A 22,309-nucleotide genomic window follows, 5' to 3' on the forward strand; every position below is an offset into this window, starting at 1 on the left:
AATGAATGTGGAGTGTCCAACATACAAGTTCCTATGTAAATTGCTATAGAAATGATCATTTTTAGAACAAGTGCATCAGTATAAACCTGTGATTTGAATTACAGATCAGATTTGAATCAGATCCAGAAATTAGAACTGTAAAAATTAGAACATCTGTTTAGAATATGTTATTCCTTATACTATTATTTAATGTTTTAAAAATATTTTTATTCCATAAGTACGTTTCCCATGCTCCTAAATTCTACACAATAATCTTAAGAACCTTCACTCGCTTGACTCTGCAAATACAAAAACAACATTTGACATGAACAATGAACAAAGAATGACTATTTTATCCAGTATTACTCTCATCAAATTCAAGAACAAAGCCCAAGGCACATGACTATTTTACTCAATTTAACTTTCATCTAATCATGCCCAGATGTCAAATCTGCACCATGTAGTGTTAAACCTGACAGAGCATTTACTGTGGCTCACATTTAATTCAGAACATGTGGTATGGGTGGGTTAGAATAATACATTACAGGCTGCTTATGTATATGCTTACGTCAACCCTTATCCGGCCCATATGCTCCAGTTTTTCAGTAGCAAACCACCCACTTAAATTAAATACATTGTCAGAATTCATGAAGAGGAAACTCAATGCATGCTGGAAGGGTTTTTTTTTTTTTTTTTAATTCTTTCTACACTGGATGGAATTCATTGTTTCCTTATCAGGATCATATATCAGAATTATAGCCAGATCCAACACTAACTCATGTGGATTATAAAAGGATCCAGCAAAAGATTTGGAAGGACTAAAACTTCGTGAGAACTAATAGATATTCACTCGAATTCTGCAAGGTATATGGAGTAAAAGGCCAACATCAAATTTTCCAATGCTGAATGAATTACATGCTAAGTTTAATGTTTCAGATTGAGTGATAACTCAACCCAAGCACGGCATAGACCATGAATTTGTAGTTAATGCAATCATTGTGGGTTTTTTTTTTTTTTTTTTCTTACTGTGGAAAGATTCTTACCTCCATTCTATTGGAAAATCACAGGATCCAGAAATCGGCATCAGGACAAACCCGAAGAAGAAAGAGAAGGTTAAGCAGTTTCTTGGCCATGACAAAGAATAATGTAGCCACTCTGTAATGCAGACCATGCTTCTTGTGGTGTGCTTGGCCCACAAAATGTGTGTGAATGTGTGTGTGGCCTGAAGGAAAGAGCAGGTGTGAACTTTGATGGTCTGCATGGGCTAATGGGGGTGTTGAAAAAAGAACATTCTGCATTTTATGCTATATCAGAAGGGCAGCATGGTCAACTCACAAAAAAAGAGAACACAACATAATAAATCTCTGTAATCCCTGTCAGTTTAACAGATTGCAGGGTTTTAATTTTTTTAAACAATACTTTGTCTTCAATTCACAGCACGTTAGAATCATGAATATATCTGAGGTGAGGGGTTCACCTCCTGGGATGGCAGAGTCTTCAAAGAACAGCTATGCTAACAAATAAGATCTGACTGAAATAACACCCCTCAGTAAATAAAAACTCACACACTACCTCAGATACAGCTGATGATCTCCAAAAAAATAAAAATAAATAAATAATAGAATTCAGCTAACAAGCTAAGAGCATAACACGAAACCATACATTCTTAATTTCACAGCCTTATTGAAAATAAAGTAAATCAGGAATCATGAATATGTCTGTGCTTCACTAGTATCTCAGAAAGCCTAGACCACATGCCGATGCGTAAAAAAAAAATCAAACTGAGATGAAAACGGCAAAAAGCACACTATTATGAACCGATTTGTTAAGACGAGAATGTGACTGCACGTCAGTGTTGATTATAAATGTATAAACCCACCTGAGACAGTGATCCTGGCTGTAGATTTGACAGTATTAGCTCCTCCGCTGTGTTGATTGGTGGCCTGGCATGTGTAAAGAGCCGGTTTATTTACCACCACACGCAGGATGGAGACAATCACCTCCCCAATCAGCGTCTCCTCTACCGCTGCCCCTGTGATCTACAGCAGAGAAGCAGATAGATAAATTAAATAACAACACCAGCATTAACTTATCCATTAATAGTTATTCTATTCATGAGCAAAATTATGTCTACATTAATTACCATGAATTACGTTTACTAAATGTTGAACAAATAAACACAGGTTGGTCAGTTTAAACGTTAAATTCCTACGGCGCTACTGACGTGACATGGTGGTTATTTTTCAATAAGGAATTATATACACTACATATATGGCCAGTGGTTTGTGGACATATGTGCATCACACTCATATGTGGTTGTTGAACATCCCATTCCAGATTTAGCCCCCCTATGCTAACATAATACCCTCCACTCTTTTGGGAAGTCTTTACACTAGATTTTTTAGTGTGTCTGTGGGGATTTGTGCTGTGGGGATTCAGTCGCAAGAGCATTAGTGAGGTCAGGCAGTGATGTTGGGTTAGGAGGCCTGGGGCATGTTGGAGTACCAGTTCATCCCAAAGGTGTTCAGATGGTTTGAGGTCAGGGATCTGTGAAGGACAGTGAAGTTCTTCCATTCCAACCTTGACAAACCATGTCTTCATGGACCTTGCTTTTTGCACAGGTGCATTGTCATGTTGGAACAGGTTTGAGCCTCTTTTTTCCAATGAAGGGAAATTGTAATGCTACAGCCTAAAAATTTGGGGAAGATCTAAATGGTGTGATGATCAGGTGTCCACAACCATTTGGCCATATTGTGTACTATATTCAGGTTATAACTTAAGTTTCTCAAGATCTTAAAATACATCAGTTGTGGCAACTATTGTATTTTATAATGAGTTACACCATTGTGGATAATTTGAGAAGATAGCAGGATAACAGGAAACGATTGATAATACAGTATCACACTTTATACTGGAGTCAATGTTGCTGCAACTTGGATATACCATTAGCTCTTAACCATGTTACCTTCAGTGAAATCTCAAAGCAAATAGACTTTTTCCCTAGTTCCCACCAAATGACTGGAGGTCACATAATAAGTATGACGTTACACAACATATATTGTCATGGCTCACAATTAATTGCCATAACTTTCATATGACCACAACATACTACTAATAATTTATTAGTAACTAGTACTACTACTACTACTGCTGCTGCTGCTGCTGCGACGACGACGACAACGACGACAACGACGACTATTATTAATAATAATAATAAAGCACATATAGTATCTTCACATTCATGTCCAATACATACTTGCATTATCACAGCTTAAATTGATTACTACACAGCCTCAGTCTTTTGGCCAATTAAATCTTCTGACAGGAGAACATTGTGAGTTGTGTGACAGCTTTGAGTTTTACTCATACTTCTATATTTGAAACTTGCTCATCATAGAGGCTGCTTTTAGAAGCACTTTACCCAGCTATGGGAAATTAATGATTTGCCATGTCCACACGGGGTTATTTTAAACATTCAACCTATAATACTGCATGCATTCTGTAGATATTTCAAAGGGCAAAGGACTCAGACAGTGCTTTCAGCTACTACATGGTATAAGACAGTAATATGAATATTATTGTACTATTTTCAACATTTCTAATTATTTATTATTTTAATTATAGTATGTAATTAAAAATCTTTTTTATATTCCGAAACAGTAAAAAAAAAAAAAAAAATAGCACCACATCCTTCGCCACATTTCTAGTTGTTTAACAATTACATCTGAATTATTGTCTAATTAGATATAATTATTAGTAATTATTATTCTATTTATTTACTTGGATGGAAACATATACTACAGAATTATTGAATTTTAATCATTTTTATATGCAATTAGATGTAATTATTCATTAATCATTCAATCATTGAATTAATTATTCATTAAAGTACTAAGATAATACCATATACTACAAAATAATTGCATCTCTTAATTCCTAATCAAGAAAGACTAAAAAACAAGCACCGCATCCTTCGAGTACCAGCTGAAAAAGCAAACCCAGCTAAAGCATTTGTTTCTGTAGTCCTAAAATCTGGCCCATTACAAGCCCTTAATAATACACAGTACAAGGCTCCGATTATACGCTTCGCTCTGATGAATGTATTCGTCAGTGGATTTGAAAATTGCTGTTCTATTTTACTGTGGGAAAGGAAGGCAGATAAAAATGATGAGAACTCCAGTCGTAAATAAAGGAAGGACAAGGTCATGTTTGGTAACATAAAACTGCACAGGGCAGCGGTGCCAAGACAGCACACTGACATTAAACCTCCGACTATACCCCCATCTTAGACCTCCGACTATACCCCACAACCCGTCTGCACAGCTCCTTATCGAGAGCTAAAAAGACATTTACAACATAACAGTTCGATAGGGGAATTGTGAATCATGTCAACACATTCTCAATTAACTTGATCTACAAGCAGCTCTTGATACAAAGGAAAAATACAACAGCAGTATAACAACTTCAACAGCAGTCCTCACAAGTCCTCTCCAAAACCAAGGTACTCTTAATCTTAATGCCTTAGAGAATATCTTGCGGAACGTGAAATATAAATAGACTAGGACTGAATCAGGAATCCAGTGTACCAATGGGAATGTCAAAGGTATTAACTCATATCCTGTGAACATTATTCATTCAGGACAACTATTTATTTTTACTAGTTGACCAGTATTTCAAAAAAAAAAAGTAGTTTACTAGTCATCATTTCCAAAGTTAAACCAAAAACTGTATCAGGGCATCTAGTATTTTATTAGAACACGTAATTAGTTCAGATAAACTACAGCAAGGAACACATCAATCCTCACAAAAGCCATTTCCAGTTCCAATACTTTTCTGGTTAGTACATTTGCCTTGCACCTCCAAGGTTGCGGCTTAGAATCTGATGTAGGCTGATGACCAATCTCCAAATTGTCTGTAGTGTGTGAATCTGTGTGTGATTGTGCCCTGAGATGTGCCCATCCAGTGTTTCCCCTGCCTTGAGCCCTGAGTTCCCTGGGATAGGCTCCAGGCTCCCCCACGACCCTGTGTAAGATAAGTACTAGGGAAAAATGGATGGAAGGTTAAATCTGTGTATCATATTGTAGCGTCACTGAGCCTTTTCAAAGTGGATGCTCTTTTGCACACACACGAGCCTAGGCAGCTGCCTGTTATTTTGGTATTTAAGTGTTAAATATAAGTGTGAAAGTGTTAGATGGAGTGTTTATTGTCAGTGATAAACATGTTGTCTGGTTGTATCTGCCAGTTGATTTTATACCGACACATTGTTTTATGTTTGTTTGTGTTTACCATCCATTACAACCCTGGTGGGTTTCTTCATCCTCACCAACACCACAGTATTACACTATTATTATTAAAACCATTAAACTTAAACATGGAAAACTTAAATAAAGATGTGCATCTAGGATCCTGCAAGACCCAACAAAAGAAAGTCACAGGATTAGGCGGGTTTACTCTCATGCAGGTGCGAGGGTGTGGTCAGATATGAAGCTCATGGGACAATGAAAGGCCATGTTGATTACCCATGTGGATTGTAGTGTTTACCGCATCTGGTGTAAACTGGAATTCGTTCATTCATTCTTTAGTAACGGCTTTATCGTGGTTTGTCGCTGTGGTTAAATTACATAGTTGTGAATAATTTTGGACATACTGTAAGTATTGTTGAAATACTGTGTGTGGGTAAAAACAAAATTGTGGAAGCATGTGGAATTGATCAGAATTCCTTTGGGAGCGGAAGGAACAGTTCTGCACACACCTCTATACTTAACCATAAAAGTGATATGAAAGTGCTAGCTTGACGCTACAACTGGCTTCATCTAGTTTTGACGTATTTCCAGCTAACAAAGTACATTTAGTCTGCTTTCTTTGCAGTGAACATTTTTTTTTTTTCCACCACCAGAACTAGTCAGTGGATTAGGTAACTATATCTATAGTATGTAACCCCAACTGCCTACATGGTTGAGCAGTTAGTTTCTCCATATTTCGAGACTTAGTCCAGATTATGCCCCACTGTCTTACACACCTTTTCTTCTTTTGAGCTACTGTGCTTTTGTTCATCTTGTGCAATAGTTATATGAGCTGATCTTAATACACCAAACACAAATTTCCCAAAAGCATCATCTGGTTCAAATCCAATTACAAAAGTGATGCCTGCTCTACCATCTTTCGGCACTAATGAGAAACCACACAGCCACGATTGTGATCATGTTCTGTTCTAATATATTTTATTCCCAAAGGTCTCCATAATGATCTTTGTTTTTATCAACCGTTCTGTTTTTATCACTGATCTCACAATAGTGTCTTTAAGTCATTAATGTAGCTGGAATGGTGTTAATTCTCATATTGACTGGAGAATGCAAGACCCTCAAGGCCTCCTGTTGGCCTGAATGTGGACATTACAGTTGGGAAATAAAAGTCAGGCAGTCTGCTCAAGCTTGCTGTACTTTGTTCAAAGCCTTGGTCAAATGACTGAAATTAAATTCCAATTAGTTTGTTCTCCAGAGCTTGAACAAAGATGATGAAGCCAAATGGGCTCAGAAGGCATAAAAAAAATAATAATATGAGGGAGGAAAGAGAAGCCTGTGGAAAAAAATAGTCTAGAAAAATAAGATACTGAGTGATATAATGGAAACGAGCTTACTGTATTCCCATTTTCCAGCCAAGTGATAGAAGGAACAGGGTTTCCAGTGGCATTGCACTCCAAGGCCACTTCAGTTCCAATCTGCACTTTCCTCTCTTTGGGAACTTTAAGTATTTTAGCAGGAGCTGAGAAAAGAAACAGTCATCATTAAAAAGGATAGGGGGAAGAGGTAAAACACTACTATACAGAAAAATCCACACTGAACGACTTACATGTCGATATTTATAATTAATCTGTGATCTTTGATTTTATTTTATGATTAAATTCTGAGTTGACTTTTGGTTTATATGTCTGTCATCAAATGTTGGTCAGTTTTCATTTTGGCTAATTTACTCACAATGCTGTTCGACTACCTGCTAATACTGTTGGTGTTAGTAGGATTGAGAACTTGCTCAATTTTAACATGTATATTTCATTTGTATTTCTAAGATATCCTGGGTTGTGGGTTAGTTTAGAATTAAGGGCGCTGGAAAACAAAAATACAAAAGAATCTCAAATAACCTAAAGTTTATACATTTTAACCTATACATTGGGTTAAATTACATTGTTTCTTCATAATCTATGACTTTTATTAAGACTACATCATAAAATTAATTAACAGAATGTGTTAACAAGATGTTAATACTTAACTATTACCACTTTTAATGGCTATTCAGGTAGTATCACACAGAGGCTATTAAAATATAAGCTTCATTATTTTCTCATTTGTTAAGGATTAGCGCATGTCTTAATTCATCATTAGGAAAGCGTTAGGTATTTATTAATAAATGCTAATTTGAAGACGTTATACACTGTAAAAAAGAAAAAAAAAAAAAAGAAAAGTTGACTTAACTTGCTGCACAGCTTTTTTGAGTTTCAAAAAAGCTGTGCAGCAAGTTTCCTTGAAATTTTAAGTTAAGCCAACTTTTCTTTTTCTTTTTTTTTTTTACAGTGTAGTAAAGTGTTACTGAACTGGTGTCCAAACAGACTCATATATATACAGTATTTCAAGTGATTTTAAACATTATTTTACCTTGTACTTCAATGGTGGCTAGTTTTGAATAGGCAATCCCAAAGCTGTTCCTAGCCACACATCGGTATTGTCCTGCATCCTCTTTCCTGATATTGTGAATTTTTAAGGAGCCGAATTCCAAAATTGATATTCGGCTATCAGCCTGAAAGTCAAACCAAAGATAATGATATGCTAAGAGGTTACACACAAACAAACAAAAAAAAAAACTAAGTGGATCTTTTTCTTTAACATTATTATTATTTTCTTCATCACTGGATATACACAACATATACACTTACCTTTATCAAATCATCACCTTTAAGCCAGGAAATTTCTGGTTTGGGATATCCTAATGTTACACATGGCAACACTGCCTTGGACTCCAATAGCTGCGTCACGTTTGTTGGATGTCTCTTAATCTGGGGCTCTGAAAATGAACAGTTCATAATTTTTGTTTCTATTGTATGTGCAAGTTATTTCAATTGGGCAGTGATTGTTCAGGGATAAAGTTTCCAGGAAAGTTGTGCGCCCACCTTTGTAGTAGGTTTGTACTTTATATCATTTGTAAGTGATTTAAAATAAAATTATTAAATGTAATGTTTAAAATTTTTAATAAATGCAAGTTTTAAAAGTGATATTAAACCTGGAACAATCATTTTTCAAATGCCATGTTCATCTCTGTTTACATTCTAAGCTCAGAAAATAATTCCAAAGTTGCAATGCCATTTAGCCCGTGTAACGCTTGTAAAAAAAAAAAAATTAGCTGTATGAAACATTAATCTGATAAAACATGCATTTAACTATTCAATAAATATGTTATACCCTCTTGGCTGACACTACTTGGCGGCATTTGGCTCTTTTTAATGAGTAACAGTGTTGACTTTTTTTTTAGTATAGCATTAGCAAATGCCCAAAATTTGGAAAACTAGCATCCATGCTAAAGTCACAGGGACTTTAAGAACATTCTAATGATTTACTTAAAATCTATATTCTTTAAAATGGATTATTTTCTTTCAATCTATCATTTGGGTAACAGTGCTATACCTTCATAATGAATTCATTAGACAATATCACAATATCATTAAAAATAAAGAAAAATAATGAAAATACTTTTTTTTCCCATGATCATCAGGAAATTTGGATAATGGAAATTCCTTTTTCCTGGTGAACTTATTCCAAATATTTTATGGGGTGAATGTGTTCAGGTAACAGTTTTTGTATCTTCTAATGGATGCTTAATGGACATGGATGTTTCAAGCATGAGATGTTAAATAGATTCACACAGCAAGGCTAAAATAAGATATTGTAAATATTATATTTTAAGTTAAAGTGTAGTTCTAGTGGGCTAGGACATTCAAAAGTACTGAACATGGAAGTGCTGTTGGTAAAATATATTTTTTACATACATTTGTGAATGCAGTATCATTGGGACACAAATAACACACTGATTGTGGAATCACCCAGCTTCTTATATCCACAATCTTTTCTTAAAAGACAACTTAAGAGGCGGTCAGTTGAAGGAAAAAAAGACTTGTTTTCAATATAATTGTAATTTTTCATGACAAACTGCTCCTTTAATGTTCAGTATCATGAACAGTTTAAGACTCCTATTCTAAAAACAGTTTTAATGCATAAGCCCAAATGCAAGTCTGACTTAGTCAAATACTAGAATTAGCATGGCTCTGTGAACTGGTTTAGAGATTTTATAATATATTCTGATTAATTTAAACAGAATTAGAGCCATTTCCACTATTTAGCTATTTACAGCAGGGATGTACAACCCCAATTCCAAAAAAGTTGGGACAGTATTGAAAATGCTAATTTGTAAATGTACTTTGATTTGTATTTAAACAAAAAACGTATAAAGACAAGGTATTTGATGTGTTACCTAATCATCTGCATAGTTTTTTGAAGATAAAGCTTTATTTTGAAATTGATGCATGCAACACGTTCCAAAAAAGTTGGGACAGGGGAATTTAAGACTAATAGTGATGTGACAATTTAAAATAAGAAGGTGATGTGAAACAGGTGACACAATCGTAGTATATCATAGTATATAAGGAGCCTCCAAAAAAGGTCTAGTCCTTTAAGAGCAAGGATGGTTCGAGACAACAGATGCATCAGTGAATAATCCAATATATATATATATATATATATATATATATATATATATATATATATATATATATATATAAAAATGAATATTATTCTGCAAATAATGTGTCCTAAATTAATACAAATACAAATAGGAAGCTCACTATTTGTATTTTTATTATTATTATTATTATTAATATTGCTTGCCAGAAAGGTTCACAGGGCACCTGGTTGAGACTAGATCAAATCAAGATTAGGTTCCTGCAGGACATGACAAAGAATTTGCATGAACGCGAGGTTTTTCATGCAAGCGCGAGCGAGCGATCATATATGAAGCTTGTGAGACAAACAAATTCCATGTTTATTAACATGATGGGGCTACTTTACAGCATCCTTAGTAACTGCCTTGTCAAATTAAATTAGGCTAATAGATTATTTATATTTTGTAAAATAGAACCAACTAGATCTGTTAGAAAATATTGCACACTGGTACAAACAAAAACAATAACTGCAAAACTGGGATAAAAAAAAAAAACAGTCCTAAACACATCTCTATATGAGACCAGGCATGAACTCAAGTCATGTAGCTGAGGTTGAGGAACAGTCAGAGTCAGAATTTACACACCATGCTGAAAGTGCTGATCACTTATTCCCCCTAAATAAGAGCCACCAAGCAAATAAATAACCAAACAGCGGGAGTTGAGACATGACGTAAATACCAGCACTCTCCCCAGAAGGTTATGGCTTTATTTCTAGGTCATTGTAGCAGGAGAGCATCAGGTTTCTGGTTATGTAAGAGACTGTATCTCATGTTTGGATGTTTACGTTTAGAATATTACTTATAATATACAACAACATATACTGTAGAATAGAAAAGATACAATATAGACAACATACTCATCTTTAGCTGCAAAGCTCCACAGCTTTTTGCTGGTTCTCCAATCCCATTATCAGCAGTGCAACAATATTCTCCACTGTCTGTGTCCTTCACATTGGGAATGATCAACATTTGGCCATTTTCTCTAATAATGTATCGAGAGTCATAGTGCCTGTAGCAAACAGAAGATTTTACATGATGAAATCTTATAAGAGGTGTTAATTGATGAAAAATTTATGACATACTTACTAACCGTATAGGGTATTTATTACGCATCCATGTTATATCTGCTAGAGGGTGCGAGTCGACCTCACATATAAAAGTAGCATTATGATCCAGTAAGGCATCAACTGTCTCAAGTAAGGTTGTGATTTTAGGAGCTGAGAGAGAGACAGAAAAAGAGATGGATGGAGAAAGATTAATTAGCATCATAAACTGCAGAAATAGCATTCTCAATCTATTTAGCCTAACTAGACCTGGGCCATGAAAGGCAATATATCTCAAATGAGTCACACACAGTGGCGAAACCTAAGCAGTCAGTGAATCAAGGCTAGCACAGTTCCTCATCAATCAAGCTATGAAGGGAGGACAAATTTACAAGAAATATGACCATAAATAGCTACAGCACTTATGTCGCTGTTGTGAAATGAAACTTTCAAAACAACATAGTTGAAATTCTAACTGCTGATCTTTGCAACATTAAAGACTAATGACCTCAAAAGGGGGTCTCAAGGGAAAAAAAGTCATGTTGATAATTCCAATGACAAGATGGATATACAGTTGCAATCAAAATTATTCAACCCCCATTGCAAATCGGGGTTATTGTCAATTTACAGACTTTCAGATGTTTGCAATAAACAAATCAAACAAAAGCAATTGAAATAGACCAACACAATGAATGCTTCAAGTGGTTTCCCCAAATTCAACTGAAAATGCAACTTATAATGATTTCTCCAGTCTCAAAATTATTCCACCCCTTCATGGGTACTTAGTAGAGCACCCTTTTGCTGTTCTGACCTGCTGCAAACAAGATGCATAACCAGACACCAGCTTCTTGAAACATTCCTGAGGAATTTTAGCCTCCAGTTCAGTAATATTCTTGGGTTTGCCTGCTGCAACCGCCTTCTTTAGATCCCACCAGAGATTTTCTATGGGGTTCAAGTCAGGTGACCGTGATGGCCCTGTAGAATCTTCCAGGACTTCTTCTGCAACCAAGCCTTGGTGGAATTTGAGGTATGATTGGGATCATTGTCCTGTTGGAAGGGCCAATGATGCCCAAGCTTCACCTTCCTCACAGACATCATGACGTTTTCTCCTAGGATTTCCTGATACTTCAATGAATCCATCTTGCCTTCCACACGCTGCAGGTTTCCAGTGCCAGAGGATGCAAAGCAGCCCCAGAGCATCACTGAGCCACCACCATGCTTTACTGTGGACAGAGTGTTCTTTCTTCATTCTTCTTCCTCCAGACATACCGCTGATCCATCGTGCCGAAAAGTTCCATTTTTGTTTCATTGCACCACAGAACAGAATCCCAAAACTTCTGTGGCTTATTTATATGATTTTGAGCTAACTTTTCTTGTGCTTTTGGGTCAGTAGTGGTGTACGTCTTGGAGATCTGGCATGGAAACATTCTGCGTTTAGTACACACCTTACTGTGCTCACTGAAACCTCAGTGCCTGTTGCCACCAAGTATTGCTGCAGGTCTTTTGCAGTCACGCAAGGGTTTTTCACAACCTGCCTTCTCAGAAATCTGGTTGCAGCCTTTGATAGCTTCCTTTTTCTGCCCTGTCCAGGTAGTGTACACTCAACAAACCCTTAGTCAGTTCAGGTATTTCCTGTGTTCCAGCTCAAGTTCACTGCAAACAGCTGAAAGTCTGTAAATGTTGAAAAAAAAAACCTGATTTGCAATGAGAGTTCAATAATTTTGACTGCAACTGTATCATTGCTAGCATCACTTTGGCTTTATCTGTAAGCCTGCATAAATAAAGTTAAACAGGAACCACATTGTTTTTGGGAACAGAGAGTTTTATTGATTCATCTGTGGAGTCCTTTTTTGATGGATTCTAGTTTCCTAAAATGGTTCTGCTTTGGAAAATTTTGATTTAATAGTCTTAGTCCATGATTGGTAACTCTAACAAGAGCATGCCAACAAGAATCAATAAACTTCCACTAGAAAGCATTAGGAAAGGTTCCTTCAGAAGGACAACCCAAAGAACCGAGTAGGGTGTCACATGTTACCTTCTTTTGTGTAAATACATCTGAAAACTCTTTTAGCAGCTAGCCCATATACTAACTTGTCAATATGTAGGCATGAAGGTACAGCACATGCTGCAGATTATTCTGATGGCTGAAAGCGGTGCTCATTAATAGTTACATGTGAACAGAAAGTTTTCTGATGCATTTGCTAATCTCTCTCTTCTGACTGTTGTTATACTAGTATAGTATGCTAATATATCTAGCTTTGTTTAGATATTCATCTACTGGAGGAAGCAGCTCAGACAATAGATCATTCTGTCTTTCTTGCAGCTTTTTTTCAAACATTACCATTGCTGCTCAGATACTCTATATTGTAGTGTTGTGGTACTCGAGACCAGTCTTAAGACCACAAATCAATAGTTTTGGTCTTGTCATAAATTCGGGTGAAATTTTACTCTGTCTTGTCTCGGTCTCAGTCCACAAAGACTATTTTTTGACACCACCAGAGACTAGTAACTATGTTTCAAAATACTTCATACTCTTATGTTCAAAATAATATCACACAAGTACTTGTAATTCACAGCTGTATTTGGTCAAAACAAATTCTAATTTCTATGCATGATATTTACTTGCTGTGTGCTTAACTCAAAGGAAATGTGATTTGATTTGCAAAACATTATATATGATATACTGTTTATTGTAAAACAAACAAACAAACAAACAAACAAACAAACAACAACAACAACAACAAAAAAACACTTTTGTTTTACTAGCAAACTCATTTCATTTACCTCATGCACACTCCCTGACCAAACACCTCCACCCTTCACCCATGTGTGCTTTATGTAGTAATGATATAAAATAAGATTACACGGCAGCACTTGCTTGAAGAATGGGCTATGCTTCACATGCCCCATGTGTGTCCTAAATAATGTAGATATCACAACCAGAAAATGAACACAGCTGAACATCTGGTCTCGTTCTTGACTTGGACTGAGAAAATATCATATTTAATTTCTTGTCATCACTATACTATTTTCTTGGCTGCTACCGAAATAACTGCTATGTCCATATATGGCATAAGCTAATCTGCTGATTACTATGTCATAGTATGTTATGTTTACATTCACAACATTTTTATTATATTGTTATTCTTTTTGCACTACCTGTTATATCTGACACTTCCACACTAAAACTGTGTACTGGTCGGCACTACACTGTTACTTACTGTGCCCATTGTTCTGTTCTTATTAGTTCTTATACTGTATTGTGCTATTTGCACACTTTTGCACATTCACTTTATGTAGAAATGTGTAGGTCTTATTTAGTTCTGTGTCGTCTCATGTGGTTAGTTTGTTGTTTTATGTAGCACCATGGTCCTGGAGGAACATTGTTTCAATTCACTGTCCACTGTACCAGCTGTATATGGTTGAAATGACAATAAAAGCCACTTGACCTGACTTGACTTGGATTCAGCCATGTGTGGTGTTGACTCGTCTAGGGCTCATCTGTCTGTCATACTCAGTCTTGACTCAGACTTCATTGGCTACACTCTTTGTCTTGACTCTGTCTCAACTAAGATGGTGTTGAACGCAACAATACTAAAAGTATGGCCAAAAATATGTGGACACCTGACCATCATACCAATATGTCCTTGTTGAACATCTGGTTGCCCTTTTGCTGCTGTAACAGCCTCCACTCTTCTGGTAAGGCTTTCCAGTAGATGTTGGAATGTGGCTATGAGAATTTCTGCCCATTCTGTAACTAGAGTATTAGTGAAGTCAGGTACTAGTGATGTCAGTGTGAGAAGGCCTGGCTTTCCCATTCATCCCAATGTGTTTAGTGGAACTGAGGTTAGGGCTCTCTGCAGGCCAATCGAATTCTTCAACATCTGCAAACCATCTTTATGGAGCTCGCTTTGTGCACAGGGGCATTGTCATGGTTTGAGCTCCTTAATTAAGTAAAGGGAAATTTTAAAGCTACAGCATACAAATGCATTCTATACAATTGTGTGCTTTCAACTTAGTGGCAACAGTTTGGGGAAGACCCTCATATTGCTGTGATGGTCAGGTGTCCACAAACATTTGGCCATATAGTGTATGGCACTACATAATAAATACTTTTGCAGACCCACTTACAAATTCTTACTTTATATGCCCTTTCCAGTCATAAACAGGGATTAGGAACATGCTAAAAGAGTATTCTATAATGAAATTAATGTATAACACCAAGCATGTGTTGTCCAAGCTATTTTCAGAGTCAGCCTATGTTTTTCTAGATTGAAAATAGAGACAACAGGAGACTCATTAAGAAAGACAGAGGAACAGGCCAGTTGTTTCCTGGTAGAACCTGTCATGTCAGATCCATGTCTGTTTTAGCAATTTCAGTCTCAGAATGTATATTGGAACAAGAGCAAACATCAACAGAAATCAACAGGTTGGAACCAATATTGAATCAATATATCAAAACATGAATCAAGTTGACTCCAAATCAAAGGTATTTAAAGACATTCAACAGGAATAAACACGAGTCCTTCAGGAATAATCCAGGATCAATATAACTCCATGCAGAATTAACATGAGTCAATCAGGAATCAACAAGTCTACTACTAGACTCTACTAGGAATCAATATGACTTCATAAGAAATTAGTCATAATCAACAGGAATCAACACAGGAATCAGCTGGAACATATATGACTCTAAAAGGAATCAATAAAAAATTATAATCTTTACTTTAGTAAAGCATAAGAAAGTGTCCAATGCTTACATAACCCTGCAAGCAAAATTCTGATGTAACACTACCCACTTACCACTGTTGATTTGTTAGCCAACATAAGTCACTCTCCAAGTTCACTTTCCTTTTGGTCAATTTATTTCATCCAGTTCTAGTCCCTGCACAGCATGTAAGTCAATCCCCTGAAAAGTTCAGCCAGCGACTCAGTAATTTACACCATGACTCTGCAAACTTTGTTCATTCCCCACTCAGTTTTCTCATGTGGAAATATTAGCACTGGCTGACTGCACCGTCTCGATCCTCTGGAACACAACCTGGCAGTTCCTGATGTGAGAATCAGCGGATATGTCACCTCTTCCTCACACTGTTCCTGACTTTAGAAGAACATCAGCCAAAGACTAACTTCACCCAGTCCTGTCTTGTCTATCTTATCACCAGATCTAAACAACTTTCACAATTTTAAGCTTCGCAATCTGTAACTTGTTTGGTGCTGATCCATCTGGACTACAAACCAAAGTACACCCCAGAAACCAATACTGATCTCAGAGAATGCTCTCTCCAACGTCATCATTCATGTTTTGTTCTGTATTGCTCTAGTTGTTCTTTTACTGTGTCCAAGATAGATGGCCTTTGCTATATAGGTGGTGAGAGATCATTCATTTATTTATTTTCCATTGATGTGATGGTTTTACTGCAGGCATTTGGTTGTAATATATCAATGTCAACTGTATGGCTTCAGAGCAGTTTGACAAATTCTAACAAAACGTTTGCTCAGTATTCATAAGATAATTTGTCATACATCTAGAATAAAACTTTCCAATGACGATAATGCATAATAACTTTTACCTTATGATATGTTTATTTATAGCCTACTGTGTACACAATAGTCAAACATTTAAAAGAGGTTCCTTAGAGCAAGGGTTATCAAATGTTTTACCCCTTTTAACTATAAAAAATATAAATTACGCACATTATTTAAATATGTACAATATTATTGGTTATTTATTGGGACCAGAATGTTTTTTTTTCCCCCACCACTGTAATAAAATTTGAAAATCATGGATCCTCCGGCAATGCTTCATGAACCCCACCTTGAGAATCACAGCTTATAAAATCAGGATATAAAATCCATATTCTTCATACTGTATAATCCTTCATTTTGTATGGACTCTTTAAAAACTGTTCCCAAGGTTCTTGTAAAACTTTTTAAAACATTTTTTTTTTTTTTGCATGAAACCATGCATGATCCTGTCACATTTACTGTCCTCATCTTGATTTCCTCATGACGCATTTGCAAGTTCCAAAATGATCAAATACATCTTCAAAAAATATTATAAACAGAAAAATATGATTTTTCCAGCATCACATAACTAGGCAATACATTTCAGCTCAAGGAATATGACATATGTCATATGCATATGACATATGCAGCCATTTTATCTAGCAATTTAATAAGCCTTGTGATGAATATGTTAGTTATTTAAATACTTAACAGTAAACATGTAAAAAGGATTAAATATAAGCTCGCTAATTTTATAATTGCCTGTTGCTATTATGTTCCACTAGATGTTATTCATAGTCATGAAATTATTAGGTCCACAGTAGCAGATTTATATTAAGGTGCAAATGCCATGGAAGTGTCATAACTTCAACACCCGGTGCTGGATCCTCCTCATACTGCACATGGAACCATCACGGTACAGTTATAACAGCTTAAAAGTTGTATGGAAAGAATCTTGACATATATTGCTATACAGAACAACAACTGTGAAAGTCATTCACTCAAGATAAGTTTCAGTCAGTGAGGATTTCAGCTGTAACACAAAGCACGTTGACCCACCTCTCTGTACGCCGCTGATCAGGCTGAGATGCAACAGCAGGAAGATCTGCAGCAGTGGAATGTTTTCAAGAAGCTTCATATTTAAAGAAAGCTGCGTTTCAAACCGACTTCGAAAACCTATCCATCACCTTCATGTTAAAATCCTTGCAGTTTGTCTTTCACAAGACAGTTTTCCACACTGTGTGTGTGTGTGTGAGTGTGTGTGTGTGTACGAGGCCCGGCCACGCTGTCTGTCAGTGCTGTGCATGTATGGTTTACTGAAGCAGATAGACAGCAGCAGCTGCTTGATATCCATGCAGAGACATGAACAGCTCAGAGCTCAGAGGAACCTTACGGTGCCGGTGGAGACGTAGAAAGCTGCCTCAGGAATGGCCAGAAAACTATGCTCCTATGTTACCTAACATATATTGAATACCTTATATATAGTGGGGGAAATAAGTATTGAACGCGTCAACATTTTTTTTCAGTAAATATATTTCCATTGAAGCTATTCAGATGAAATTTTCACCAGACATCAGTGTTAACTCAAGAAATCCGCAAATATAAAGAATTCACAACATTAAAGCCCATATAAAAGTTATGTTTAATAAAGTGGAATGACACAGGAAAAAAGTATTGAACACACTAAGAAAAAGCAGTTCTCCAAGGCAAGGTAAGGCAAGGAACCAGCTGAAATCCGTAAATAATTATACCCCCTATCTGTGCAAATTAATATCAGCTGGGTTAGTAAATTGATGGTCTATAAAAAGGCTTTTCGTTACCAAGGTGTCATACAAGAAACATCTCATGATGGGTAAAAACAAAGAACTCTCCCAAGACCTAATATATTGATGGAATCGGATACAGACATATTTCAAAACTTCTGAATCCTCCAGTAAGCACCATTGGGGCCATTATCCACGAGTGGAAGCAACATCACTCCGTCATCAACCAGCCACGCTCGGGAGCTCCTCACAAGATTTCTGACCAGGGAGTCAGAAGAATAATCAGAAGAGTAGCCCAAGAGCCAAGGACCACTCGGAAAGAGCTCCAGAAACACCTGGAGGCAGTAGGTACCATCATCACAGAGAAAACAATAGGCAATGCATTTCACTGCTCACACTCACTCCACAAGACTCTATTACTGAAGAAAAGGCATGTCGAAGCTCGTTTCAACTCATTTGGACAAGCCTATGAAATACAGGGAGAGTGTAGTCTGGTCAGACGAGAACACAATTCAACTTTTGGGCTGTCATACTACACTCCATGTTTGGAGAAGAAATGGCACTGCACATCACCCTAAAAACACTGTACCAACAGTGAAGTTTGGAGGTGGAAGCATCATGGTGTGGGGCTGTTTTTTATCGCATGGTACTAGCAGATTACATATAATTGAAGGAAAGATGAATGGATGATGAAGGATGATGAAGATGAGATGTGGGTGGACTTCCAGCAGGACAACAATCCAAAGCATACAGCAAAGGAAACTCAATTGATTTCAGAGAAAAAAATCAAGGTGTTGGGATGGCCCAGTCAATCACCTGACTCGAATCCAATTGAACAAGATTTAAAGACAATATGATTAGAAGAACGGGCCAAAATCACACCTGAATACTGCAGCCGATTAATTTCTTCATACAGGAAGCGTCTTGAAGTTGTCATTACAAAATTTGAGTTATCGTGTTCAATACTTTTTCCCTGTGTCATTCCTCTTTATTACACATAACTTAATTTATGGACTTTAATGTTTGGATCTTTATATGTGTGGATTTCTTGAACTAATACCAAAGTCTGGTGAAATTTTCATGTGAATAGCCTCATTGGGAAGATATTTACTGAAAAAAATGTTGCCGTTTTCAATACTTATTTCCCCTACTGTACATAAAGAGTGTCTGTGTGTTCTCTATGGTGGCATTAAATCTTGTCAGCTTTATCGTACTGAGTTAGTAGGTAAGTAATGTTATGAGGAAAACAATCAGATAAATAAAATCATGGTTGGTTACAAAAGACTGTACTACAATGAGGTCTACAGTAAGTGTGTAAGTATAATAATAATAATAATAATAATAATAATAATAATAATAATAATAATAATAATATATTATTAAGGAAAAAAGGACCTTATTGTTGGGTTTTACAGAGAACCTTTAAAGATTCCCCAAGAAGGACAAACTGAAAAACCCTTTAAGGAGCCAGGCAGAGGGACTGGATTAATTGGCTGCTAGCTAAATAAAATAAAATAAAATTTGGGAATTTGCATGTTATCCCAGTGCTTTGGGGCTTTCCTCTGCCAGTCCAATGATATGCACAGTATGCTGATTGGCATTTCCAAATTGTCCATAGTGTGTGCAATTGCACCCTGTGACGGGTTGGCTCCCTGTCCAGGGTGTCCCCGGCCTTGTGCCCTGAGTTCCCTGTGATAGGCTCCAGGCTCCCCCGTGACCTTGTGTACTATGAGCAGTATGGAAAATGGATTGATGGAAAATAAAATAGAATAGAATAAAATAAATAAATAGAAACATATAACTATCATCTTGGTTTGGTATAAAACCATACATTTTACAATAAACAAGTGATAACAGTAAAAGTGCAAATATGAAAATGCTATATAGAAAGCATGCAGGATATGAGCCTATGTCTTCGGTGAGGAGTAAAACACAAACTAAGGAGTGTGCGGTTATAAGAAAATAATCAACTATGGTGATATAGAGTGATACAGAGTCATGGGGCATAATGGAAAACAAAGTCACTTACCAACCCAAACTCACTTCAAAGCACATCCAAAACAGTATTTTATTCTGCTCATACCTCAGAAATTTGCCAATGATTACAATTACTTCATGCTGTTTATTTTTAGTTACTTTTAGTTACTATGTTAAACATATGAGGAATTTGTCTTGATGAGTGGGTCATGGGGGAGCCTATCCCAGGGAACTTAGGGCACAAGGTGAGGAACACCCTGGATGGGGTGCCAACCTATCACAGAGCACAATCGCACACACATTCACACACTATGGACAATTTGGAAATGCCAGTCAAACTACAATGCATGTATTTGGACTGGGGGAGTAAACTGAACTACCTGGAGGAAACCAATGAAGCTCAGGGAGAACATGCAAACTCCATACACACAGGGCGGATTTGAACCCTCAACACTGGAGGTGTGAGGCAAACGTGCTAACTGCTAAGCCACCGACTGTGCCTCCGATAACTAAGTCACCATAAGATGAAGATGTGAAAATATATACAGTACTGCGCAAAAGTTTTAGGCACCCTATTTTTTTAGTACAAACTTTGTTATGGATTTTTTATTTTAAGACTGCTACATAATCAAGTCAGTACAAAAAACATTTTAGATTCCCAAACATTAGATTTCTAGCACATAATTAAATGTTACAGAAATGTTACACAAAATGTTTGTATGTCAGTAAAGAAAGCAGCATATTACGTATGAGGCCACTTTTCAGACAAAAAAACACAATGAAGGCTGCTGGGTTTCGCTGTAAAAATAAGAAGCAAGTGCAACAGTCAAAGCCTCCAGAAGAACTGTGGCTGGTTCTGCAAGATGCTCAATAAAACTTACAGCTCATTTCCTTATAAAACTGCACACATTGTACTGGAGACTACTATTTTTATTTTTATTTAAAAAAATTTGTCACACCAAATGTTGACTTTGTTTCATTTACTACTGTTTATTGCTGTATTTTTTTTTAAAATGTAGAAACGTTTCATTTAATTATTTTGAAGACATCTTTGCTCTACAGTATGGTGATTAAATGTGATTATGGCAGGATATGTGAGCTTCTCTTCAGTGTGTGTACACAGCACTGTAGTTTCCTTTGTGTTATGTGAACAGAGCATCCAGCTCTCACTCATTCATAGCACTCATAGCAGCAGCGTGACTGGCACGGTGCCTGCATTCAGAAAGCTTTTGTGTGGTGGACCCACCTGTTGCCTGTTGGCCTGTGCACTCTGGTTTATTTTAAGCAAGCGAATGACATTTCCGAAAGTATGTGTTTATGCACCCATCTTCTTGGCTTTTGCCTTTTAGGGCTATAGTTGGGGAAAACCATAAAAAAAAGAGAGCTCAGGTTATTCTAAGTGTCTCAGAGGATGGAAGAGAGCCAAGGATTGTGCAAAGATTTTGTTTGCTGTCTCTTTTAGTCAGGTTTTGAGAATGCTGCGTCTTCAAGGACATCATGCGTAAGTATGTGTGTGTCAGCAGACCACGGGCTTGTAAATACATCAACTCTGAATTGCTGTTGTCACGCGCAGCGTGATGATGGATCAACGAGGGCCAAAGATAAAAGCTTCCTCCCACGCGCAGATGTGAAAATGAAAACAAACGTAGCTTCACCGGGGACGTGCTGTTTTCAAGAAGCCATAACAAAGACAAAGACTTGTAGCCAAAATGACTTTATGGTTGAAAATGATCATGAGGGAGGAAGGGGCGCTGGGAAGATGGACTAAATGTAAATGAGTATGAAAAGGACACACAAAAAAAACCTACAGGCTCTTAGTCTAATTCAGTCATAAATGTTGTGAAGCTTGATGACCGAGCTATTAACACGTTGTACTTGTATAGTTCTGTGAGCTGTTTAAATCTGCCAGGGTACATGCCAGGTACCAATTAGCTTAGCACAGCAGTCAAGGTTGCACATGGCTTTACATTGACTATTTGCTTGCCAAGTTGATTTTAGATGTAAACTGGATGTCAATGTTTGCTGAATGCTTGGCATGGGAAATATCTGACATATAGTTCCACTAGTATACATTTTAGAATCAGTTGCCTACAAATACTCCAAAGTCAAAAGGAGAGAAAACGGTGAAAAAGATCAACAAAATAGCTTGATTACTCATGGGGAACTCTAATCCAATAATGGTGAACATGGTTGCACGTGATCGTCAGTATATGCTAATAAACACATAATAAAAAGCTTAATGTTATAAATGTTCCAACAGCTGAGGCCTCTCACATG

General features: G+C 36.7%; 1 protein-coding gene across 1 annotated transcript in view; it reads right to left on the reverse strand.

Annotated features, from left to right (window-relative positions):
• Positions 1–17,706, reverse strand: part of musk (muscle, skeletal, receptor tyrosine kinase) — a 33,050-nt gene extending 15,344 nt beyond the window's left edge. The window contains exons 1-8 of the mRNA XM_053644802.1: positions 17,352–17,706; positions 10,832–10,958; positions 10,599–10,750; positions 7,907–8,034; positions 7,629–7,770; positions 6,617–6,741; positions 1,859–2,018; positions 1,122–1,134 (exon numbers count right to left, since the gene is read on the reverse strand). Of these exons, the coding sequence (XP_053500777.1) occupies positions 1,122–1,134; positions 1,859–2,018; positions 6,617–6,741; positions 7,629–7,770; positions 7,907–8,034; positions 10,599–10,750; positions 10,832–10,958; positions 17,352–17,430 (926 nt within the window). The 5' untranslated portion in view covers positions 17,431–17,706. The remainder of the gene's footprint in view (positions 1–1,121; positions 1,135–1,858; positions 2,019–6,616; positions 6,742–7,628; positions 7,771–7,906; positions 8,035–10,598; positions 10,751–10,831; positions 10,959–17,351) is intronic.
• Between the last annotated feature and the right edge of the window lie 4,603 nt (positions 17,707–22,309).

Source organism: Ictalurus furcatus, chromosome 16, assembly GCF_023375685.1.
Source record: "Ictalurus furcatus strain D&B chromosome 16, Billie_1.0, whole genome shotgun sequence".
Classification (NCBI taxonomy): Eukaryota; Metazoa; Chordata; class Actinopteri; order Siluriformes; family Ictaluridae; genus Ictalurus; species Ictalurus furcatus.